Source organism: Pinus tabuliformis, chromosome X (genome assembly GCF_031772625.1).
Source record: "Pinus tabuliformis cultivar Carrire ecotype Pingquan chromosome X, CPIR1, whole genome shotgun sequence".
In the NCBI taxonomy this organism is placed as follows: Eukaryota; Viridiplantae; Streptophyta; class Pinopsida; order Pinales; family Pinaceae; genus Pinus; species Pinus tabuliformis.
In genome coordinates, this window is record NC_142308.1 from 1,145,732,430 (window position 1) to 1,145,759,749 (window position 27,320).

A 27,320-nucleotide genomic window follows, 5' to 3' on the forward strand; every position below is an offset into this window, starting at 1 on the left:
TATAGAATACCCTCGGTTTTTATATGGGTAGACAGGTTCTATAAGATACCCGCCGAGTCCGGGTCTTAAACGCGGGTTCTATGCGAGTGACCTGGCTCGGTATAGAACCCGCCAAGACCCGCAGGTACTCGTGGGTCTAATATGGGTCATGCCTCACTGGTTGTTATTTTCAGCAATGTGAATATGGCTGTTATCTACTCTACATGTTTATTCTATTTATGGTTGTTTTGATGTTTGATAAATTTTTAGTTAGTTATAATTTATTTGTAATAAAAACTGAGTAAAAATTCTGTTTGCTTTTGATAGTTTATAATTGAATTTCCCTCATGTGCAGGAGAGATGGACAATGACACTGCAAATGACTTCGTGATACGGATCATTCCAACAGTATTAGCTGGAGTATTTGACATTTCGAAGCTGGCCCCTGGTCGCAATAATGTTCGAGATTTCCAGCAGGGTATTTTGAAGTTAAACCTGAGCTTTTATGTGTTGACAGGAAGAGCCTGCAATCTGATGTTATTGCTTTTTGATTCTGATTCTTTCAATTCCATGGTTCCTTCCTCTCTCTCTTTTCTTGCAAATAGAAGATATGGTAAATGTAAATTGTTATCTTAAGAACTTTGCTCTTCTAATTTATTCTGACAGGAGGCATGACACAACCTACACCTGATTACAATGCGAGTATCTTGGAAGATATGTTCATCGAGGATCATAGTGCATTCCTTAAAAAGAACATTTCTGGATCAAAAACTTTTGTGGAAGCATTATTATTACTTAAAGTAAGCATGGAATATTCTATTCAACCAACATTTATTTTCTTTGTGGACTTGGTTATAGTTTTAACTTTTATCTAACAGATAATTGGTTATTTTTTGCAAATTATAAATGAATCCTACCTTGGTTATCAAGAGACATTGTTTGGTTATCGGTTTCTTTGTTAATTTCTCCTTGGATATTTCTGTTTAACTGCTGCAGTTCATTTTTTGTCTGACTTTTATGGCAAATTTCTTTCAGGTTTGGGCTAGACAGAGAAATTCTATCATTGGACCTGATTGTTTGAATGGATTCATTATATCTATAATTTTAGCATACTTAACAACAGAAGGAGGTGGAAAGCGCATCACAAGCCAAATGACAGGGTTTCAGGCCTTTCGTGTTGTCATAGACTTCATTGGTATTCCTTCATAGTTTTAGTTATTTTGTCCTTAGTTCTGGTTGATGTACAACTCAGCACTTATGATGTCAGTGAAAATATTCATTTGTAGGAAACTCAGATTATTGTCTCTCTCTCTCTCTTTCTTCTCCCATGCACTGCTGCTCACCTCTCTATGTATGCGTGTGCACTCATCAGTTATATTTTCTGCATTATGGTATTCCACCAATCCATTAGTAGCCTATGATAGCCCTTGAGTCTAGTTACGAAAGCTCTGTTACTATTTTTCTGACAATTTTGGGGTGCCTGAATCGTTGATGGCCATATGCTCATTGTCTATTTGTCGAGAAGGAAAGGTTTCATCTTTGTTGAGTGATTGATGTTAATAAGCTGACAACCTTAATGCTCACGTTGATCTTCTTTGGTTGCCCTATTTTGAAAATGTGGTAACAATGCAATCTGACAGGCTGAAGTAAAGTATCCATCAGTTTATTGTAGTTTGCTTGTGGCTGTATTTCTTTGAGTATTCTGATAATCTATTTGCGTTGATGCTTGACCTAGAGGAAGAGTTCAGTACCATTTGACGTTGCTTTAAGTTTTTGTCTAAAAGCTTGGATAGGGCATTTCAATAAAGATAAACATACAGTTTTTGATAGATGCACGACAGATGTGATATAGGTCAAGGCTTTCCAAACACTACAATAATTCGGAAACTAAGTCTTTCCAAGCACTCTTTTATGTAGAAAGTTTGAACCTAGGGCAGTTATTGCAAATCTGAAATTTCACCTCTCAATAAAGGTTTCCCAGGTCTAATACCTGAGAGCTTTCAGCCGTAGGGATGTTCTAAAATATTTAATTACAACAGTGGACAGTGTTGAAGAATGTAACTAGGTTTGGTCTTCATATTTATATTTGAGTCAAAGAATGAAAAATATATTTTATTATTATTATTATTATTATGACTTATTAAAGCATGGTTTTCATGCTTGGGTCATTATGTTTTAGGTCACAGCCCCCATTGAGGACTTCTAGGATTTATTTTGAGTCATTAGAGTCATTGTCCATTTAAAGAGACCCTTATTGGGCTTTTGAATCATGTAAAAATGTTTATTATTGAGTCAAATAAAGTATTTGTCACCTCCACACCAAGTCGGCCTCAAGGAGATCAAGTCGGCCTCAATTTGGACAATTCGACCTCACCTAAAGCCTATATATACAAGCAGTTCGATTTCATTTGGAGACATCAACTCAAGAAGTTCGATCTACATCAAAGAGGTGCAGAAAAGTGTGAAGTTCAAGGTGAAGAAGGACAAAATACAAGTTGAAGTTTTTGGGCTATCTCTTTCTCTCTCTTATGCGAAGTTACTGGGCTAGTTGCTGGATCGAAGTTATACTGCTGGAGGGGTCGAAGTTCTGAAAGTGCTGGGTCGAAGTTTCTACTGCTGGAAGGTCGAAATTCTGGATTTGCTGGGTCGAAGTGCTGCTGCTGCAAGGTCGAAGATCTAGGTCGAAGTTGCTGGAAGGAGAGGTTGACTTGGTGGTTGGAGGAGGTCTGTGTCTAGGTTGAAGAGTCTTGGATTATCTCATCTTAACTACTGAAGGAAGAAGTTTGACTGGGTTTTCCGCTAGATAGGGGATTTGCCTTAACAGAGTGCCTACATCTTGTGTTTCTTGTTCTTGTGATCTTCATACACATATAATTTGGTAATTGCTTGATGAAAGATTATTAAAATTGGCAACTAGGGCCAAACACTATGTGGGTCATCTTATTTATGGCAGCTGATATTTTTCTTGGATTCCTCTTGTCGAGAGGTGTAGGATTGATCTAAAGATCATCTGATTTTGACATGTATTCATGGAGATATGAATTTATTTGTGTTATGGGACAATTCGTCAAGGTCGGCCAACAACCAAATTACCCCCACTTGTGCTCGACGCTTTAGTATAAAAAGAGGTGGCTTGCTAGTCATTTGGACACACACTCTTCTTGTGATCTCTTCCTCTCCACTTGTGGGTTTTGGTGGGAGGAGAGATCCTAAGAGACAACACTGCCCTACTGGAGAAGGCTCTATGCTATCATGGAGAAGGCTAAACGCTGGTATGAAGAAGCCCTAACTGCTGGCCTTATGATGCCCTAACTAACACATAGTCATGAAGGCAGAAGCCCTAATGCAGTCAAGGAAGAAGGTGATATCACAACAAGGAAGTGACCTAAGTAAAAGACTTCTAGACGCTGAGATATGAGGATCATGCTATGCCCTAGCCGCAGGTCTAAAGGGAGTTTATGCAGCTGAGGAGACCTGTCCACGCAGCAAGGAGATGTCACCTAACTGCAGTCACTAGAAGCCTATATGCTGCCCTAAAATGAAGGTTCTATGCAGCATGATGTAGGATCCTTTCATGCTGGGCAGAGGAGCCCTTAACTACCCCTAGACACAGTCAAAAGGAAGACAGTTCAAGCATGCCCTAACCACAGTCTTATGTGTCACAAGCTAGTGCCCTAGATGCAGTCAATACACAATCCATGGAGGGAACTAAGCTGCAGTTAAGGAGGGTGCTATAGGCAGCTCAAGGTGGCTCCAAACAACAACGTGTAAATGTGCACTAGGACACAATCATTAGAGGCCTTAATCTGCAGTTAAGGAGGAATGTTAGAAGGACTGTTAGAGGACTGTTAGAGGCAGTTAAGGAGGACTGTTAGAAGACTGTTAGATGCAGTTTAGAAGGACTGTTAGAGGCAGTTAAGGAGGATTGTTAGAAAACTGTTAGATGCAGTTAAGGACTGTTAGAGGACTGAAGCTCTCCGCTGCCTGAATATGAAAGAAGCCTAAACAACCATAGCCTAGCTGCTCTGCTAGGCTGCAAGCCATAGCAAGCAACTAAGGCTGATAAGTGTAAATGGTTGCAACATATTGGATGCTGTATGTGCATCATAATATATTGCAGCAACTCTGTAATTGGGTGAAGTACAATGATAGTGGTGTAGCATATAGGTGACAGTAAGGATGGGTGCAGTATGGTGCAACACAATGGTATAACATGGTATTGCAACAACTTGTTGATGATGGGTACAACATGATGATGAGGTACTGCTCTGTGATTGGGTGCAACATAGTGACGGGTGCAGCATGATGATGAGGTGCAACACAGTGATGGGTGCAGCATGGTGATGGAGTCACCTTGTAGGATCAGTTGAAGCAGTATGTCTTCACCGGAGTTTAGATCAGCTACCTCATGTGTTATCTTCATAAAGAAGATCTCTGCTCTTATTTTGATAAGTCAAAATGTTGACTTCTGATGTATATGTACTATCTCTCTCTCTGCTGAACTATTGAAGAACATAAGAAGAATTGATCAAGGGTTTCCCCACATTGGGGTTTGTCCCTGGCTGGCGCCACATCTTGTGTCCTCTTGTCTTGGCTTGTTTTCTGCGATTTATGTTTATGTTCTATCTGCATTTTACTATCATGCTAAATGTGATTGCTAATCTAGAATTGATATTGAGCTAATATGGAAAATTGAAGTAAATTTGCTCTCAGCATATAACATATCTAAAATTAACAAAGATAATATAATAAAATATCAAAGAAGCCAATATAATTCACAAATTATCAAGAAAGAGAAATCTAACCTAACTCTACTAGCCTTGATTTCTCAACATGGTATCAGAGCAAAGGCCAGGGAAGATTGGAGATCACTCTATTGGCTTGAAAGAAAGGGCTGCTCCCTCTATGATAAGATACTTGAAAATGGGGCTCAACATTGTAGGAAGCTGGATCAAAAGGGTCATCTACAACTTATTCAACAAAATCAAAGACAAAGGGTTTTTGGCTGCACTCACAGGTTCACTCAATGATGACAATGCATGGATTATTGATAGTGGAGCATCAAGGCACATGACAGGAGATAACAAACAACTTCATACTCTATCAAAAGAACAATCTTCTCATGCAGTGGAATTAGGAGACAACAAAAGCTATGTTGTTAAAGGCCTGGGATCAACTTCTTTAAAGTTGGACAATGGAGCAAAGCTACATCTCAATAATATACTACATGTTCCAGGTTTGAAAAAGATCTCAATCATATACTACATGTTCCAGGTTTGAAAAAGAATTTACTTTCAATTTCTTGCTTAGAAGATAAAGGTGATAGAGTTGCTTTTGTAGATGGAAAGGTTTTGACTTGGGGTAAAGATTCAAGCATCGATAAAGCTAGAGTCATTGGAATTTGTGAAGGAAGTTTATATAGAGTATTGACACCATCTCCTCAAGCCCTAGTTCACATGGAAATCAATCCCATTGAACTATGGCATAGAAGATATGGTCATTTACATTACAAGGTTATTCCCTCTCTCAACAAATTGGTAAATGGCATTCCCAATATTAAAGAAGATCGTGAAGGAATATGCAAGGGATGTGCCTTAGGAAAGAATACAAGAAAACCATTTACAAGCAGTGAAACAAGGTCTAAAGAAATATTGGACCTTATCCATTCAAATGTATGTGGGCCTATGTCTGACAAATCACTTGGAGGTCATCTCTATTATGTAACCTTCATTGATGATCACTTTAGAAAGACATGGCTCTATCTACTCAAAACAAAGGATGAAGCATTTGAAAAATTCAAGGAAGTCGGGTTTGAAGTAGAGACCTTAATCGAAAGAAGAATAAAGACTTTAAGATATGATAATGGTGGAGAATACACTTAAAAAGAAATAATTGCATATTGGAAAGAAGCAGGAATTAAGAGGGAGCTCATTGTTCCATACAATCCCGAACAAAATGGAGTTGCAGAAAGGAACAATAGAACACTCGAAGAATGTATTCGAACAATGATCTTTGATCAAGACATTCCAAATTTCTATGGGGAGAAGCTGCAATGACTGTTGTATATATTTAAACTAGAAGTCCTCGTAGAATCCTTGATAATATGACACACGAAGAAGCATTCACAGGAAGGAAGCCTTGTGTGGACCATTTCCGAATCTTTGGATGTCTCGCCTATATCCATCTTCCAAAGGACAAACGAAAGAATCTACATCAAAGAAGGAAGACACATTGAAGTAAGTAGGGGAGTTATATTTGATGAAAATCATGCCTACAAAAGATCTAAAGATATTCATATTGATTCCAATGACGAAGACATACCACTATTCGAAGAAGAAGAGCACCACGACAATCCTACTACAAATCAAGAAGAAGAAGAAGAAGAAGAAGGACCAAGTGAGCCTATTCAACTTGTGATCATACCCGACACAAGGAAAAGGCCAAATTAGTTAAAAGCTACTCTTGAAGATGCCGAAGGACATGGAGTTGTTAACATACCTTTAGAGAAAGTAAAAGACCAAAAATATATTCTGGATATGCTGCATACATGACAAAGCTAATAGAAGCTGAACCAACTACATTTGAGGAAGCTGCTCATCAAGAAGTATGGAAGAAAGCTATGCAGGAAGAATATCAATCCATCATGAAGAATGGGGTTTGGGAAATTGTTCCTAGACCTAGTGACAAATTGGTTGTCACTTCCAAATGGATCTACAAGATCAAACACATTGTTGATGGAAGCATAGATAAGTACAAAGCCAGATTCGTTGCTAGGGGTTTCTCTCAAAAGGAAGGCATAGACTATGAAGAAACCTTTGCACCTACCGCAAGATATACTACTATAAGATCTTTGGTTTCGTTGGCTACAACAATGGGATGGAATATCCATCAAATGGATGTGAAAACAACATTTCTAAATGGGACCATAGATGAAGAAGTATATATTGAACAACTTGAAGGATTTGAAATAAATGGAAAAGATACTTGTGTGTGTAGACTCAAGAAGGCATGATATGCAAGAATGGATGCCTACCTTCTAAGAATCGGGTTCGTCAAAATTTATGTTGATCCAAATCTCTATATCAAGGTTGTGGATAATGAGCCAGTCATTATTCTACTATATGTGGATGATCTATTTATTACAGGTGTAGAGCGAAGGATACAAGAATGCAAGAATATGTTAGCAGCCGAATTTGAGATGAAGGATCTGGGTCTAATGCATTATTACCTAGGATTGGAAGTATGGCAGAAACCTGGGGAAATCTATTTGGGGCAAGGAAAGTATATAATCAAGTTGTTGCAAAAATTCAGGATGATGGATCCGAAGCCCATGACTACTCCCATGATCATCAATCTCAAGAAATTAAGAAGCTTCAACTCAAGTCTCGTAGATCCTACCTCCTATCGAAAGTTGGTGGGTTCTCTGATGTATCTAGTAAACACTAGACCAGATATATGTTTTGCTGTGAACATTCTTAGTCAATTTCAGTTGGAGCCTCGTCATGATCATTGGATTGCTGCTAAGCATATATTGAGATATCTATGAGGTACTATTCATCACTGCTTAAAGTATGATAGCAAGGAAGTCAAGCTGACAGGTTTTATAGATTCTGATTAGGGTGGTAGTGAGACCGATGGAAGAAGCACTACTGGTGGATGTTTTAGTTTGGGGTCTGTGATGATTTCATGGATGAGTAGAAAACAAAATCCTATTGCTTTAAGTAGTGCTGAAGCTGAGTATGTGGCTGCATGTGAAGTAGGAAAGGAGGCTGTATGGTTAAGGAAGATTTTGCCAGATTTGTTTGAAAAACCTCTAAGTCCTACATTGATAAATTGCGATAATCAAAGTAGCATTAAGATTTCTAAAGATCTCATGTTCTATGCAAGGACGAAGCATATCAACAATAAGTACCACTATATTAGAAGTTTGGTACAAGATGGGATTGTGAAGCTATGGTATGTTCTGACTAATGAACAGGTAGCTGATATGTTGACAAAGTCTCTTCCTAATAAGAAGTTTGAGTATTTGAGAAACATGCTTGGTTTGGTTGATATTACTGATTTCGTTAATGAAAGATGTTTGGAAAAGACTTGAGGAGGCATCTTGTGTGATACAAAGTGCCTGGGATGACATCTGGCCGACATATATATGATGTCTAGATTTTGAAGAGGGAGGGTGGCATTGTTCATGGAGCTCTGACCTTGGATACACATCTAGATCCCTGGGTTGATGGTTAGCAAGTAAACCTAATGGTACCTAGACTGGCTGAAAGCTTTAGTCCATCTTAGTCCCACCCAGATAGATTGCCCTAGTTAGGAATCCAGTTCGTGGCACCTTGTTGCCGAAGTTCTTTGTAGTTCTTGTGTTTTGAGATCTTCCTTGTACTTGTATATACATGTGTGATTTATGAATACCTCCCTAGTTAAGAAGGAGTGTTGAAGAATGTAACTAGGTTCGGTCTTCATATGGGTTTCATGCTTGGGTCATCATGTTTTAGGTCAATGTCCCCATTGAGGACTTCTAGGATTTATTCTGAGTCATTAGAGTCATTCTCCATTTAAAGAGACCCTTCTTGGGCTTTTGAATCATGTAAAAGGGTTTATTATTGAGTCAAATAAAGTATTTGTCACATCCATACCAAGTCGGCCTAAAGGAGATCAAGTCGGCCTCAATCTGGGCAATTCAACCTCACCTAAAGCCTATATATACAAGCAATTCGATTTCATTTGGAGACATCAACTCAAGAAGCTCGATCTACATCAAAGAGGCGCAGAAAAGTGCGAAGTTCAAGGTGAATATGGACGAAATACAAGTCAAAGTTTTTGGGCTATCTCTTTCTCTCTCTTATGTGAAGTTACTGGGCTTGTTGCTGGATCGAAGTGATACTATGGAAGGATCGAAGTTCTAAAAGTGATGGGTCAAAGTTTCTGCTGCTGGAAGGTCAAAAGTCTGGATTTGTTGGGTCGAAGTGCTGCTACTGCAAGGTCGAAGTTGCTAGAAGGAGAGGTTGACTTGGTGGTCTGTGTCTAGGTCGAAGAGTCTTGGATTATCTCATCTTAACTACTAAAGGAAGAAGTTTGACTGGGTTTTCCGCTAGATAGGGGTTTTGCCCTAGTAGAGTGCCTACATCTTGTGTCTCTTGTTCTTGTGATCTTCATACACCTATAATTTGGTAATTGCTTGATGAAAGATAATATAACAAAGATATAAAAGAAGCCAATATAATTGACAAGTAATTATCAAGAAAGAGAAATCTAACCCTAATTCTACTAGCCTTGGTTTCTCAACGGACAATACCAAATACTTCATTCCAAATCACTAGGTGATTCAAGAGAAAAGAGAACAAACTGTGTAGATTGATTGCAACAATTTACAACCCTTGGAGCATACTAATCTTATGCATATAAGAACTCTGAAATAAGTTTGTTACTGCAGAATTTACAACAGTAATTCTGAATAACATAGCGTTATGTTATGTCAAATATCATGAACAAACAAATGCTGGAAATTACCAATCAACAAGACAACACAAACTGAAAGTCAAATTTGCAAGTACACAATGACTGGACAACTAAAATGCTTCATCTATAAATAAGAGATAAAGTAGATATACATACTCACGAGTCATAACTTATCAAAAGATGGTACAATTTGAGGCTTTCCAAATCATAGGTAGGGAAACCAAGAAAAGTTGAAAACCCTAACTATCAACTCCTTTTAGCTTAGAAATCACTTCTAACCAAAACTGGTGACCCCAACGACAATCCTTAACAAGTTGGAATCCTCATCGAAAAGTCCTCCTTGGCTAATGTGCATTGTCTTGTTCTCTTCTCCTTCTCAACAAGCACAACATTAAGTAGAACAAGGGTTTCGAAAACCATAGTCCTCTTCTCTCACAAGAGCTACAAGATACAATTCTCCTTAATTCCTCTAGGCCATAAGACTTATTATAAATCTTATATTCTTTGCATCCTTAGTGTGAAACTCCTAACCTTATAATTTCCCTTGAACTTTTCCAAGAGCCTTGGCACGCCAAGACAACGAGAGATAATACAATGAGGAGCATGCAAGAGAGAGAAACTAGTGTACTCCACTTCTCACTTCTATAATACAAGTGTGGCATGAATGAATGAATATACACTCTCCTTCCCATTGGCAAAGTTGTCATTGATGGCAAAGGGTGGCAAAGGGTCAGTTGATATATGCACAGTTCAAGTTGATGATATACTTGTTGTGTATGCTTGTTATGCTTGCTATGTATGAGTAAGTATGAAGATGTTGATTGCTTGCTGATGATGTTGCGATGTTATAGTTGCTGATGTGCTGAGTAGCAAGGTATGTTGTGATGTGAATGCAAAAGAAGTGTGATATGCTCCAACGAAGAAGTGACAGTGACTTGATAGCATAATAAAGGTGTTGTGAAGAAGTTGTGATTCAAGGCAATGGCAAATATTGTTGAGCTAGTGATGTTGACAGAGATATATTGTTGAACTTATGTTGCAGCCACAGAGATAAGGTTGCAGAACAGAGAACAGAGGTTGATGATGTATGTTATTGGTTATGTTGCTAGTGTCAAAGAATGTGCTACTGGAATATGTGGTCAGGTGCATAGGTGCATGAAGATGATGCAAGTGCATGAAAATATTGTGAAGCAAGAGGATGCTAGAGGGCTTTGGCTGTTGTCATCATTAAAGTTGGCTTATATTAATGCATGTTAATTGAAATTCATTTTTATGTATTTACCCAACAAACCATGAGCAAGCCAAAGCTTATGCTGCTATCACTGCAATTTGACCACATCTAAGATTGATTTTCTATCCTATCCTAGAGCCAAAGTGGAGGTCAAAGCTTAAGCCATCTACACAAGTTGACCCCACATTGCAAGCCTTTGCTCGAAAGTTTGATAAAATCACTAATGAGCTAATACAATGGACAAATGGTTGTGATGAATAAGTTAACCATCTTGGACAAAGAAAGAGGGTCTCATACAAACTATCCTCCTTGAGCCTTAATTCAACAATGGTAGGGCTCCTAAAAGGAACCAAACCCAAGTGATCACAATAGTGCATCTCAATAGTGTGCCTAATACCTTGCCCATGATAAACCAAAAGGATTTTCTTTGGTGTCAAAGGTGTAATGATTTCCACGATGAAGAAGAAGTGAATCAATCCTAGGTCCTTCATCTCGAATTTGGAAGCCAACTCCCTCTTGCATTGATAAATAAGAGGGTCTGCACTTGTCAAAAAGAGATCGTCCACATAAAGTACCAAGATGAGAGGTCTATCATTTTCAACCTTAAGATAAATGCCCGGATCAACTTCACTTGTAAAACCCAACTTCATCCGATAGCTGTCGATCCTCTCATACCAAGCCTGGGGAGCTTGCTTCAACCCATAGAGGGCTTTATTCAACCTGCATATACGTGTCTTTCGATCTAGAACTTCGAGCCCCTTGGGTTGTTCTACATAGACTTCCTCCTTAAGTGAACCATGCAAGAAGGCAGTCTTGACATCCATTTGATGTAAATTCCATCCTTGAGAGGCAACAAGGGCAATGATTGAACGGATGGTGGTATATCGGGCAACTGGTGCAAATATCTCATCATAGTCCACACCTTCCTTTTGAGAGAAGCTTCGAGCAACAAACCTGGCCTTGAACTTTTTAGCACTTCCATCAGCTCCATGCTTGATCTTGTAGAGCCATTTCAAGGTGACAACAGATTTGTCCTTGGGTCTAGGGACCACATCCCAGACATCATTCTTCATAATCGACTCATACTCTTTGTTCATAACATCCTTCCAAACTCGGTGCTTCACAACTTCAAATGTGCAAGGCTTAGTTTGAACAATGCTGCTCATGGTAGCTAAGTACCCTTGGTACCTATTCAACTTCTTACTTCCACGAATGTCCCCCTCAGTGCAATATGTCTCTCGGCATCTTTGAGAGTGTCCCTAAGCCATGAGGGTCTCCTTTTTGAGGAGGAGGGTTCATGGGGAGGTGGATCAATGTCGGGTCTTCAACATTGGGCATCGACTCATCAGGTTGAGATTGAGATTGAGGCCAAGGTTGCTGCCACGAATTCCAATTTGGTGGGGGCTGAATATACGTTTGGTTCTTAAAACACTGGTTTTGTGGCCCCTTCCAAGGTCTTCTAGAGACAAAGCAAAGAGATTCTGTTGGATTTGAAATTGTTTCCTCTTGAAAAATAGCCTTAAGACCAGGAATTGAAGGACAACTCTTGGTCTCATGGTTTTCTGAACAAATCACACAAGTCTCTATGATTTTTGCATCCAAAGGGCATTCTCTTAAAGCATGCTTCTTTCTGCATTTGGGACAGAAAATAGCTAAAGCATCAGTCTCGGCTTTCTGCTTGTTTTGTAACTTAAGGGTGTCTATCTATTCACTAAGGCTCCCTAGAATATCTGTTTTAAATTCATCAAGCATGTTTCCAATTTCTGCCCTACTCACTGATCCAGTTGTAGATTTATTCACTCTAGCAAGAGAAGGATCTCTTGGACCTTTCCCAGTTTTGGATTTTCCTCTTGAGAGATGAACACATAATTCTCCAATGTCATTTAATGGGAGTTGAGAGATATCTCCCTTCCCCATCATGTTAAGGATGTCTATCCACTCATCTCTAATGGCTTTTAATAAAAGAGCTTTTAAAGTATCTTGATCTAAGTTATCCATTTTTGCTCTTTTAAGTTATTGTTGAATCATTCAATTAAATCCTCCAAATTTTCATCATCTCTTTGCATCATTTTAAAAAATTCATCTTTGTGATTGATAGGCATGCAATAATCCAAAGACCTGTTCAAAAATGCTCTCTTCATGTCATTCCATGTTTTAATAAACTGAGTGATCAATCCCATGAACCATTTTAAAGCAACTCCTTTCAATGTTGAAGGAAACAATTTAAGTTTTTGAGAGTCTTGTAGATAATCATAAGTTCTGCACAAGACTTCAAATTCAAATAAAAAGGTTTCAAGATCTTCACTTTTTAATCCATGAAAATTTGGGAGGACAGAAGGTGAGATATTTTTCATTGTGGCATCTGTTTCTTCATCAACTATAGGGAATCCAAAAGAATTATCAACTTCCCTATTTCCTCTACCTTCTCCATCATTTCCTCTACCTCTTCCTCCTCCAAATAGTGCAAATTCTCCATTCAAAACTCCCTCTCCTTCTTCTCTTCCTGCCATTATAGATTCTTCAGAGTTAATATGAGATTCAACGTACAAGGTTAATTGCTCTTCCTCTGGTTCCTTTGTCAATGGTATGTGGAAGAAAGGTTCTACTTCTCCCTCTCCACTTCAGCGAAAATATGTTCCCCTGTAGAGGTGAAAAAGGCTACTCCTTCTGTTGGAGATCCAAGATTTTCTTCCTCTAGGACTGCCTCAGTAGATGAAGTAGGAGATCCTCTTAATTGGATTTCTGACCTTAGAACTTCAGGAAGTCTATGGCTAGTGAAATGTGGAATATGAGTTTGAGATGGAGGTGTATCTCTTCTTAGTCTTGGTGGAGTAAGTGGTGTTGTAGGAATTAAACTCCCGCCTCTAGCTATGAATCTACCCCTAGAGTCTCTTCCTCTATGCATATCATTTTTTAGATGTAAGAGATGAGGTTACCTAATTACACTTCCCCGTCAACGATGCCAAAATGTTAGTCAGTTTAGTGTCCTAAATTGCGTGCATAAATTATCAACCGAGGTTTGTAAGCTGATGAAGTGTGGTGCACAATATGTGCTTAGTTAAAACTTTTTCTTACTTCGTTGTTTTGTAATTTATGTTGTTTTTGGGGGGTTTCTGTTCTTTGATGTCTAAGAATGTACAACCTGAAACTATGAGAAAATTTAAGTGAATCTAATGAATTTTAAAGGAAAGGAAATATTCCTAAGTTAATCTAATTTCCTAAAAATGGACCAAGAACTATTGGCTAGTTAGAACCTAATAAAAAATACAGAGCATCTATCTTATCTTATCATTTGTCCTAATCCATGGATCTAATTCTTAAAACCAAGAATGAAATTGATGCAGAAGGTAACTTAGTAAATGCATTCATTAAACATTCAACCATTCAATTTTGGAATTTGATTAAATCAATGTCCTTGAAATGATTATTGGGAATATCAGTGATGCAACTAAGTGAGGATCTGAAAGCAAAAAAAATAAAAGCATGTAAAACTAACTGTAAACAACTAATGTATTTTTGACTTTCTCCAACATTCAAATGTGAAGCATAACCCTCTTGAAGTGCTATGCAAGAAATCAATTATACCTTAGTTCCTAGGAAAATAACAATGTATTGAGTAAATTCAATCACTGTATGAATTAGACATTTAACCATTTAGTTTAGGATCATCATCATCTTGAAATGGCTTTTGAAAACATCCATTAACACAGTTAATTGACAATTCTATTCTAAGAAAATGAATGACAAAACAGTAAGAAAACTAAGCAACTGTGTATTCTTATTACTTCAATCTTAATTCAGTTTGGAAACAGAGTCGTTTTTCTCCACGAAATATCTTAGAAGAACAAGGCTGCACAGTTGTGATTTATCATTATGCTATTGATTAAAAACTGAAATGAAATATCATCCTAATTTAGAAAACAGAGTAATGGAAATTGAACTAAAAACAACAAATGAAAAACCTCCTTCAGTGCAGGGCTTAGTCACCAGGTTCGTGTTCGAGTTCGAGTTCGGAGACCATGAAATTCGAATAAAGTTCGGCAACTAAAATTTTGTCAATAAAATTCGACATATAGAAATTCGAAAAAAAATGTATATATATATATATATATATAAAATCAATTTAAAGTCAAATTCAAATAAATTTTTGGCTTAGCAAGAGAACAGAGGCTAGACTCCATATGAGAAATGGTATGGCAGCAAACATCCTATTTCACATTTCAAAATTTCTGGATCTGCTGCATCATGCGTGGGTTTATGCTCCTAAATTTGCAGTTGTGGCCAAATTATACGATATGAGCATTTTCCACTTAGACATGTCACCTGCAGCCTGCAACCTCTAGATGCCATGCAATCTTCCCTGCTTCATCTGGAGGTAAAAACTGTATTAAATTGATTTAAGTACCATTAAAAAATGATTGTCAAAAGGTGTTTTAAATTCAACTCACATTCCAAAATATTGCATGATGATTGCATGAGAATACATTGGAAGTTGGAACCCCGGTAAAATCAAGGAAAAATGAAGCAATGTATTATGTATCGACACAAAAAAATTTAAAAAAGAAACTCCCCGTTAATAACTAGGCCCTTGATTTTGTCAATGGAGATTAGAATTAAAAGCCTCAATATAAAGACGTGTAAATTCTTGCCTTATGAATCTTCAAAATAATTGTGACTTTGGGACATTTCTTACAATTTATGACCACATAAAAGAAAATGATAAATCAGACATACAACCTAAAGAATTCTGATAGAGACAAAACTGAAATTCGAGTATGAAAGATCGCTCAAAGAAAGCAATTTATTTATCAAAAGCACTTCAATCTTTTAAAGATAGATTGGCATAAAAAATATACAAAAAACAGTTTTAAAGCATTTTCATTGTCCTTTAAAACCCCTGTTGACTAAAGATGGAGTTACTGTTCTTATGCTGGAGCCTTGCAGGGTTGATTCAGTTCTATCACAATTGTGTTTGGCATTGACATTAGGTGTTTGCAATTTGCCACATGATCATCAACCCACTTTCAATGAGTTTGTCAATAAATAGATATTCTTTCGGCAGTTCAAAGAAAAACTCTGCATTATAAGATACAAAACCGTCTGACAGATGTATGCTTTCCTCACTGTGCATTTCCCAAGAAAAAGCTTTTGTGCTGACATGAGAAATAAAGCAGTGAAATAGCTGCATAGCAGCAAAATCAGAAGCAGAAAAAACCAAACAGAACTGCATAAAGGTAACTCTATTTCACATGCAAAAGACTTTTTTGTTTTGTTAAAAAGTTGAGCATTTTCAAAAGGATTGAGATAATAGTAATAATAGTAAATAACCTTCAAAAGGATGCCAAGAATCTTTATCATTTATGACAGCAGTAAACCATGAAGTGAGCCAATAATGGGAGCAATTCGTTCCTCAATATATTAAAATATAATTATATATAAACCCAAAAGTTTAAACTTTAAAGTAGCTTGGCAGTTTTAGAAAATTGTTCATGCAAAAACTACACTAGAAATCTAAAACAGGAACACAAGTTTTATTCTTGATGTTTCTGTTGCCCACTTGTTATATCAAAAAGTTCTATGTCATCAAGAGCAGTATGAGCTGTGAATCCACTAGATGCTTCAGCACCAGATTCATCAGTGAATTCCCTGTTAGTGTTTATGTCACTATCAATGTACAAATCAGCATCATCCATTGTTGCATTTGGAACAGGATCGATCCACGGAGTAGAAGAATTGGATGACTCTGGATTAAAGACCTCTGTGGTTTATTACTTTTGACTTTGTTACCGGAGAATCCATAGTAAGAACCATTTTCTGCCAACGTTTCAAATCCCAATCGGGATCCATCATCAGGACAACTTGAATGCTTGATAGAAGAAGAGCTTAATGGAGAGATTAAATAGTAAAGAGGAGGGTAAATTGAGATGAATGTTGGCTCTCTTATTTTATTTTTATTTATTTATTTATTTATTTTAATAGAAGAGAGATGTCGGCTCTTTCTTCTTTTTTTGAATAATAATTTTGATTGCTATAAATTATTATTTTGATGATCATTATCATAATTAAAATGAATATTAATTTTTAATTAATTAATTATAATTTTTAATATTTGGTTACTTTTAATTTTAATATTAATTATTATTAAATAAATAAATAAATAAATAATTTATTTATTTTTTGAAAAATTATTAAAATTAATGGTTAATATTATTATTAATAATAATTATTATTACTAATATAATAATAAATAATAATAATTAGTATTAATAATATTAATTTTGATCATAATTAATATTAATAATATAATACTTAATAATAATAATTAGTATTAATAATATTAATATTGATCATAATTAATATTAATAATATTAGTGTAATATATTGATATTAAAATTATTCAAATTTGTTTAAAATGAATTAATATTGATAATAATAATTATTATATTAAAAATGATATTATAATATTAGGAATCAATATAAATAGTTAATAATTAATAATTATTAGTAATAATAATTAATAATTATTAGTAATAATAATTAATAATTAATATCAATATCTAATAATTAATATTAATAATTAAAATATTAAATGTTAAATTTTATAATTAGTTTAACTATTTAATAGATTTTAATTAAGTTTTAATAATCATGATAATAGTGATAGCTATTATCATAATTACTAATGAAAATGATTAATTATGAGCTAATTATTATTATTATTATACTTAGATTAATAAAGCGGGGAAGGAGGTAATATTTCCACAGAATGCTAGCCCTGAGAAGTATTAGTGACTTTAATTTCTCTGATTAGGGGAAGCCAATTTCCACTAATCTCCATACCATTGTCTCTATTGAGATTATGCGGGTGTTTGATAATCTCAAGAGCTTCTCTAATCTTTCGCCTATGATGTTGTTCTTCTCTAGCGATAATTGAGGCGCTTTCCAGGCAGACATGGTGTTTAGTTTTTGAAGAGTGCTCTGCCAAGGCCGAAGTACGAGACCTTTCATTCTTGATATCAGCCCCATGTTCCTTGAGTCTGGTCTGCAGGGAGCGACCTGTTTCACCAATGTAGCTCTTACCACATGAGCAATCAACTTTATAGACTCCTTTAAGTTGATGTCTATCAATACTATCTTTTACCGATCTCATACCTTGCCTAATGGTTCCAGGTGCTGAGAATTGCGTGTTTATGTTTTTCTTCCTCAGGATTTTAGCAATCTTATCTGTAACTCCATGAATGTAAGGTAGAAATACCCTACCACATTGAGGTTGGTCTTGAGCCTTAGGTTCATGAGATAACATCTTTTTCTCGGCTTTCTCCATGGCTCTTTTAATCTCATTTTCTTTGTAGCCTATACTCTTAAAGGTTGAGACCAAATGCTTCTTTTCTTCATTAAGATGCTCAGCGTCAGAGATTCGAAGGGCCCTAATAGCAAGAGTGTTTAGAACACCAAATTTCTGGGCTGGGTGATGGTGGGAATCAGCGTGGAGGTAGTTTTCTGTGTGGGTTGACTTCCTGAAAACCTTATGCCCTAGGGAGCCATCCTCTTTCCTGATGATGAGAACGTCTAAAAATGGGATGCTCATGTTTTCTTCAAGCTCCATGGTGAATTTTATTTCTGACGAGATGGAATTTAGGTGAATAAAAAACTTGTCAAGCTCTGTTTTACCATGTGTCCATTTTATATTAGTATCATCGACAAATCGCTTCCACCATGCTGGCTTCAAAGGGTAAGATTCTAGGGCCTTCTTTTCAAAATATTCCATGTATAAGTTGGCCACGATTGGCGAAAGGGGTGATCCCATTGCCACTCCAGATGTCTGCTCATAATATATTCCTTGGAAGGTGAAAACAGTTGATCGCAAGCAGATTTCAGCCAATCTTGCAGTTCCTGGATCAGTAACATCTTTTATAACCTGAATGGCTTCATCAAGAGGAATCTTGGTGAATAAGGACACAACGTCAAAGCTAACAAGGATGTCATCACATTCTATCCTCTCATTCTTAATAAGATTCACAAAGTCATGGGAGTCTTTGATAAAAGAATCAGTATTTCCGACAAGGGGCTTAAGGATTTTTGCAACATACTTAGCAAGCTCATAGGTTGGGGATCCAATGGTATTGACTATTGGTCTAAGAGGAACTCCCTCTTTATGGATCTTGGGCAACCCATAAATTCTTGGGATAGTTTCACAAGAGGGGATTAATTTCTTCTTTAATTTCTCCTCAAGGTTGGACTCTAAAATTGTCTTTTTCACCTCCTTCATAATCTTGGGGATGGGATTATTGTTTAGCTTCTTATAACTGCCACATCTGAGGTGTTCATTCATTTTGCATACATAGTCTTCCTTATCCAAGATCACTGCTGCTCCTCCCTTATCAGCCTTAAGAACTACAATTTTATCATTGTTCCGCAAGGATTTGAAGGCTCTTTGTTCTTCTTTACTCAAATTACTTTTGGGAGCTTTGGCCTTTCTCATAATGAGGGAGAACTCTTGTCTTAATGTTTCCTTCTCTTCCAAAGGAAGGTTATTAATCCCCTCCTCTATGCTACATATCATATTCTCAATAGGAAGTCTTTTCGGCGCAACTGCAAATCCCAGACCTCTGCTAAGGACACTGATAACTTCAGGATCTAATTCTTGGGAAGACAGATTAACCACTTTCCTTTTTGATTCGGAAGTGTTAACTGAAGTCCTTCCATTGTTCATATTAATGTCATTCTTGTCCACAACAGCACTCTCCTTATGACTTCTTTGATTGCTGCCCACCGAGTCTTGTATATTAGCGGTAATTAGGTCTAGATTCTGCGTTGGTTGCTTGATGAAATTACTGTATAAAGGATTGCCAATGCCTTTCTGCGTATTTCTATTATTAATGTTTTGATCCTGCTCAAGTCGATTGATGTAATTCCTGTCCACAGCAGGGTTCTGCGTATTACTACCGCTGGTTAAGTTGATGAATTTATTTAAAAGATTACCACTGCCAAATGCTTCTTGCGTATTACTATCGCTGGTTAAGTTGATGAATTTATTTAAAAGATTGCCACTGCCAAATGCTTCCTGCGTATTACTATCGCTGGTTAAGTTGATGAATTTATTTAAAAGATTGCCACTGCCAAATGCTTCCTGCGTATTTCTCTGATTAATGATTTGATTATGCTCAAGTTCATTGATGTAATAACTGTCTACAACAACGTTTTGCGTATTTTGATTTCTGACCACCGAGTTTTGCATATTATCGCTGATTAGGTCTTGATCTGGTTCGTTAATGAAATTATTTAAAAGGTTGCCAATGTCATCTGCGTTCTGTTTAATGCTGCCCACCAGATCTTGTATATAACAGTCTTGCTTCTGCGTGAGCACATTGATGCAAACGCTGTCTACCATGTTGTCGAAGCCACCTGCGTTCTGCGCATTAATGCTCTCCACCGCTTTATGATGATAAACGCTGTCTAAACTGCTGCCAATGTCACCTGAGTTATGCGTTTTTGTGGCTTCTGTTATGCCCGGGTCTTTATCTGATAAACCACGACTTAGAATGTTATTTGTGCTTGATCCTTCTGCGTTTATTGCGTTTTCATTGGCAATGTTCGGTTTTTTAACTTTATAATGCGATTTGTATAATAAATTGGATAATTTCTTGTGTTTTCATTTTTCAGCAATGCGTCCTTCATTAATGGCTTTCAGAGCAGCCCTGGCATCAATAATAGACCAGAGATTTTCGCTGATGATGCTGGCTAGCTTTAGATGTGCTGAGAGAGCCGAGCGTCCAAGATAATCCAAAGCAGCCCTAACCCTTTTAATTTCCGCCCTTATTAGAGACAAGCTTAGCTGAAAAAACGCTTTGCTATTATATCTGTTTTGTAATCTATGATTAATTTGTGCAAATGGGGGAATGAGATTATTGTCACGACAGTTCTTAAGAAATTGCAGGTCTGCAGCTCTTCTTGCTATCTTCGCTCTAGTATTTTCGAGTAGAATAATTTCACTCCAGGTATCCCCTCCGTATAGGGAAATGATTCTGGATTTAAGACCTCTGTGGTTTATTACTTTTGACTTTGTTACCGGAGAATCCACAGTAAGAACCATTTTCTGCCAACGTTTCAAATCCCAATCGGGATCCATCATCAGGACAACTTGAATGCTTGATAGAAGAAGAGCTTAATGGAGAGATTAAATAGTAATGAGGAGGGTAAATTGAGATGAATGTCGGCTCTCTTATTTTATTTTTATTTATTTATTTATTTATTTTAATAGAAGAGAGATGTCGGCTCTTTCTTCTTTTTTGAATAATAATTTTGATTGCTATAAATTATTATTTTGATGATCATTATCATAATTAAAATTAATTATAATTTTTAATATTTGGTTACTTTTAATTTTAATATTAATTATTAATTTTTATTAATTAATTAAATAAATAAATAATTAGTTAATTAATTTATTTATTTTTTGAAAAATTATTAAAATTAATGGTTAATATTATTATTAATAATAATTATTATTACTAATATAATAATAAATAATAATAATTAGTATTAATAATATTAATTTTGATCATAATTAATATTAATAATATAATACTTAATAATAATAATTAGTATTAATAATATTAATATTGATCATAATTAATATTAATAATATTAGTGTAATATATTGATATTAAAATTATTAAAATTTGTTTAAAATGAATTAGTATTGATAATAATAATTATTATATTAAAAATGATATTATAATATTAGGAATCAATATAAATAGTTAATAATTAATAATTATTAGTAATAATAATTAATAATTAATATCAATATCTAATAATTAATATTAATAATTAAAATAGTAAATTTTAAATTTTATAATTAGTTTAACTATTTAATAGATTTTAATTAAGATTTAATAATCATGATAATAGTGATAGCTATTATCATAATTACTAATGAAAATGATTAATTATGAGCTAATTATTATTATTATTAGCCACATTCTTCAATGCCAACTGCAAGTTACTACGAACATAAACAAGATCTTCTAATCTTCCAGATGACAATCTATTTCTTTTTTTGGAATGAATGTGGTCAAAGGAACTCCAATTCCTTTCACATGCTGATGCACTTGTTCCCTGGCTTAAGATACGAATTGCAAAATTTTGCAATTCTGGTGCCCCTGAACCATAAAATTCCCACCATAGTGCTAGATCACTTCTGCTCCTATCATACTTTGCTGATTGTGTTCCAAATAACCCTTCTTCTAACCTGTATGCCCTCAACTGACTTCTGATCAAACCTGCAATCTCTGGATTTGGATTTAGCTTCTCAATAGACTGGATAAGTCCATTCATGATTTCTTCATCCCTATGTCTTGGTAACCCAAACAATCTAGGGTCCAAATAGCATGCTGCTGCATGTAATGGACTATGCATCATCTTCCATCTATGATCAATTAAATCCCATATCTCCTTGTAATCAGCTTCCACATTATTAAAAGTAGTTGCAATGGCCTCTTTGCAACGATCAAGGCTTTCATAAACAAAACCCATACAAGGTTTGTCACCATCAACCATGCGGAGCACATTAACAATTGGGCCACAAATTTTTAAAACCTTGTTTGCATTTTCCGAAAAGACATTATTGAGCACTGTTTGTTCAACATTATTCCCCTTAGTTTCTTTTGAGAGGGTAGATCTCTCCCACTCAGTGTTGCAAAAAACAGCTCTTAGGCTCGCTTTTTCCTCAACAACTCTTTTCAGAGTAATATAAAAAGTGGCAAACCTTGTATCACAAGGCCTCAACAACTCTTTTGATGCATTCTTCCTGTATATGCTCAAAGTGAGACGATGGTTGATGATGAAGTTTGAAATTGTTTTGGCTCTTCGGATTGTTTCATTGACCCAAGGAAATTTGGCTAAGTCATGCAACATTAAATCCAAGCAGTGAGCTGCACAAGGGGTCCAATAAATCTGATTATATTTTTCCATAATCAGCTTCCCTGCACCAACACAATTTGATGCATTATCTGTAACAACATGGACAACATTTTCCACCCCAACCTCTTGAATCGCTTCATCCAAAATTCCAAAAATAAATTCTGATGTCTTCACTCGATCCATTGCATTTATTGCCTTAAAGAAAAGTACCCCTTGAGGACAATAAACAGGCACATTGATCAATGGGTGATGACACAAATCTGACCAACCATCACTCAAAATTGTGCATCCTATAAGCTTCCAAGACTCTTTAATATCAGCCAACTTTCCTGTCACTCTGTCTTTCACTCTCTTTAGCAAAGTTGTCCTTAAAGCTTCAGATCCAGGAGGAACATAGCCCTTCCCAAAATCAATGGCCTTTTTAATTACATTTTTAAAATATGGACTCCTCGCTACATTAAAGGGAATTGCACATGCATAAAAATACTCAGCAACAACATCATCAACTTCCTGTTTCTCAACAGGTTTCCAGAATTGATTTAATGTTTTGGTTCCACCTGTTTTTGCTTGAGTAGAACTTGATCCACCAATGTTTGAAACTGAATTAATGGTGCTGGAGGAAGACATGGCAATCTCCCTCTTAATTCGCTGCCTCTTATTTACCCTTTTCTGCTTTTGCATTTGTGAATTGGAATGGTCTTTCTGCACTGTGGCTTTTTGTTCATCGGTGATCTTAGTGAAGGCTTCAACACCACCTCCACTTCCATTGCTAATACCGAGAAGGTGATCCACTGCTCTAGTTAAAGTGCCAGTGAAATTATGTCCACACAGCTGACATGAAAGATTAAAACCATCTTTTTGGACAAAATTCCAAGCTACAACAGTTGATTTTGGGGGTGCCATTGAAATTTGAAGGTTCTAAACCTCTGATTGTTGAAAACTGGTGAAGACTTGAAGTCTGAAATGTCTGCAATTTTTTTTGAAATTACATTTTCGTTAGTTAGAATTTAGAAAAAGGAAAAGTGATTCAAAACAGTTTTCTTACACAGGCCATACAAAAGTGATTCAAAACAGTGTACTGCTGTAGGCTACTAGGCTGTAACTTTTTATTTTCTTACACAGGCCAGGCATCACAATTTTGTTTTACGTGACTTCCAGTTCCAAGCAAGTGGAAATAAGTTACAAGATTTATGTAAATATAAATGTTGTTGAAGGCAAGAAAAGAAACAAAACGAACAGTTCAACTTCCAGTTCCATGACAATTAATTGCTCCCATTATTGGCTGAGGGCTCACTTCATGGTTTACTGCTAGGATTTATATCTGTTTTAAATTTTAATTAAGGGCAGGTAAAAATAGGTGTCTTAATTCCATGACAATTAAGACAGATGCTGACTCTATCCTTGATTTCTGTAAATCTCTTATTCAAGAAAATCTGTCAGATAATGACAAACTGGACTAAGGATACTTCTCCCACCAAACAATAGAATTATAAAAATGTTTTGATTGGAACAGTCCACAGTCTACATATTGATACAACTTTTAAGTTTTAACAGCCAAAAGTTTAATAGGTTTGACAGCCAAGTGTTCAGTGTTCACTACTAAAGTGTTTAACAGCCAAGGTGCACGGTGCACCTTACAAACTTATAACTTATATCCTGGCATTTTCAGGAGATCAATTGCCTAAGGCCTTCACCATGTAACTAAATCATGATGTGGAAGACAAATAGCACAAACCATAAGTTAAAAGTTGAAGCCCCCTACATTCGACATGATGAGTCAGCACAGTAACATCATCGCTTAAGATCTCTGAAATCTCGGGCAAGCACAGTGACACATAATCTCGGGTTTCTCTGTGATTTTTTGTGGGAAAAAGGACTTCGGATACCTCTGCTATCTTTGGTGATGATCACAGTGAAATATAAGTTTAACAGTCTCGTGACAAAGGTCTCTTCTCGATTTCAGTGACTACTGTCTTGGAAGTTAGAGTCTCGGTATGCATACGAAGAACCTCAGTCATACTCTGTCTCGGCTTATATATATACACAGTCACAGTCTTGATCTCGCAGTCTTGGTGTATCTACAATGGAGAGGATCATATAGTCTCGGCATATGAATGACTTCTACGAGAAGACCTTTTACACCTCAAATTATAGCCTACAAGTTACAGTTACGACTCCTACCTGAACGCTGAGGCCTTGTGATATGCGTCGACAGCTGTAGTCTGTAGACTGGTCACTGAAATGAAAGTTATGAAACCCTCCGGCAGGCTGCAGCTGTAGACTGGACTGTTTGCTGTGAGTTTGGAGTCTGGACCGCAATGAAATGAAACCCTTCGACGTTCGCACAACCAAACAATGTAACAATGTTGAATGAACAATGAAACCCGGCGAGCAATAAAACCCGCGGGCTAAAACGCGCGAAAAAAATGAACTGAAACGAATTTCATCGAACATCAAGCGAATTTCATCGAACTTCAAACGATTTTGTTCGGAAAAAAATCGAATTCACCTTGAAATTCGAGTTCGCCATAAAATTCGGCGAACTCGAATGAATATATTCGTTTCTGCTTAAAATTCGCCGAATTTCGAATTTAATCGTTGAAATTCGCCGAATCTGGTGACTAAGGTGCAAGGGCCCTCTGCAACTGACGTGGCTGGAATGCTAGCTAGTTAAGGATGCACATTAAATGATCATTGGCAACACGAATTTGTATTATGAAAAAAACGAAGTTTGAATACAGAGTATCAGCAAAAACCCTGAACTTAACACGTAATTCTTTCTAACTTCTTCCTCACGGTTCCATGCAACTGATATTTAAAGGAAAATAACATAACTGTTTATGAGATAAACTTGCTACAGGTGGCTAATTCGAATTAAATTTAACATGACTGTTTATGAGATAAACTTGCTACATGTGGCTAATTTGAATTGCAATAGGACTGTTTAAACTTTTGATTAGCTACAGGTGGCTAATTCGAATTAGATTTGCAACAGAACTGTTAGACTCTTGATTAGCTACGAAAGAGCAAATCAAGAGTCCTACTGCTTTTGGATAACGTACTTTGACTCCATCTTTGACCATGACCTTAGGCTTGCTTTTTCGTCGATCTGGACCGAGTGAATAGGATAGAATCCATGTGGAGATGATTCTAGAAATGCCCATGTGGCCCAATTCTTCATTTGACACCTGGAACCTGCCAAACCATGAGAGTAGCTACGGAATCCACAGTTAGCTACAGAATAGGCTACGTTCTGTAGCTAATTTGCAAAAATCTATTCAAATAGCAAGAACATGAAAATATAATATGACGATCATTTTAATGCTTAAATTAAGACAAAACCTAGCATTTATCATTGATTGGGTCTGTAATCTTATGAGAAAGTGAGGGAAAAAGGTGAAAAAATGTCAAGGAGAGGGTAATTCTGAGGTTCAACACTTGATGATATTCTTAGCTTTGACATCACCTTTTTTGTACTTTGTCTTAGCGGCAATCGGTGCATTTGAAGGAGGTTCAATAATCTTTCCCTTGTTCAACAAATCTCAGTGATTGCTCTTCTCACTCTTGCTTGGGCTTTGTCTTCACCTCAGCGTTGATACCATGTTGATTTTAGATAACAATGGTATGTTCTATGCTTTAGAGCAATTTACTTCAATTTTTCTTATTAGCCCAATATCAATTTTCAGATAAACAATCACATTAACATTGATAGTAAATGCAGATAGAACATAAACAATAAGCAGAAGACAAGCCAAGACAAGAGGACACAATATTTGGCGGATGCCAGGGAAAAACCCCAATGTGGGGAAAACCCTTTGATCAAATCTTCTTATTATTCTTCAAAAGTTCAACAAAGAGAGAGAGTACAATATGCAAAATTTACTTGCCCAAACACTGTCAAAACTGTCCAGTCAAACTGCAGTCAACAGGATGCTCTAACCAGACAGTCAACGCTGGTCAAACCAGCATAAATTTTCCAACAATTCAGCTCGGTCAAACTGAGTCAACTCGGCCTCCAAAGATAGTCCAAATCAGCCCAAAACAGTCCTGAAAAAATCTGTTCAAACTTGGTCAACACAGTCAAATTCTGTGGTCAAAGGGCTGCAATCAACGCTGGTCAAACTGCCCAGAAAATTTCGGTTTCTGTGCCACAATATGCAGCCTGCCCAAGCATAAATTCTCCCACAAAAATTGCAGTCAAATGAGGTCAAACACTGCCCGGTCAACGCTGGTCAAAGCTGGCTGCGACTCTGTCAACGCAGAGAACAGAAATATTCAGTCAACTCTTCACACGTGTGGAGAAGAACAGGTTGCCTGCAATTCGTATGACCCAATCAGATGAAGAGAGAGAAAGATGTGTGATGATGAGTGACCAAATGAGGAAAATGACTGCTCTATATATACACAACGTTGAGGGTGAAGAGACATGTCTGTTGGGCTTCATGAGCCTACATCAGACTTCTGGCCGACCTTGACATTTTGTCCATAGAAGAAATAAATTCATAATTCCATTTATACTTGTTAGAATGAGATGATCTTTAGATCAATCTTGCACCTCTCGAAAAGAGGAATCCAATAAATATATCATTTCCATCATATGAGCTGTCCAAGGTGGAGTTTGGCCCTAGTTGCCGATTTTAACACATCCACTAGGATCACACATTAAAAATAAATATTATTAAGTTTTTACTCTTCTAAATTTCCTCCATTACACAATAAATTT

The 27,320-nt window shown here is 36.4% G+C and overlaps 1 protein-coding gene across 1 annotated transcript in view; it reads left to right on the forward strand.

Moving 5' to 3' along the window:
• Positions 1–27,320, forward strand: part of LOC149143929 (uncharacterized) — a 221,145-nt gene that overhangs the window by 17,068 nt on the left and 176,757 nt on the right. Inside the window, exons 4-6 of the mRNA XM_089451980.1 lie at positions 335–457; positions 646–779; positions 1,015–1,174. Of these exons, the coding sequence (XP_089308106.1) occupies positions 335–457; positions 646–779; positions 1,015–1,174 (417 nt within the window). The remainder of the gene's footprint in view (positions 1–334; positions 458–645; positions 780–1,014; positions 1,175–27,320) is intronic.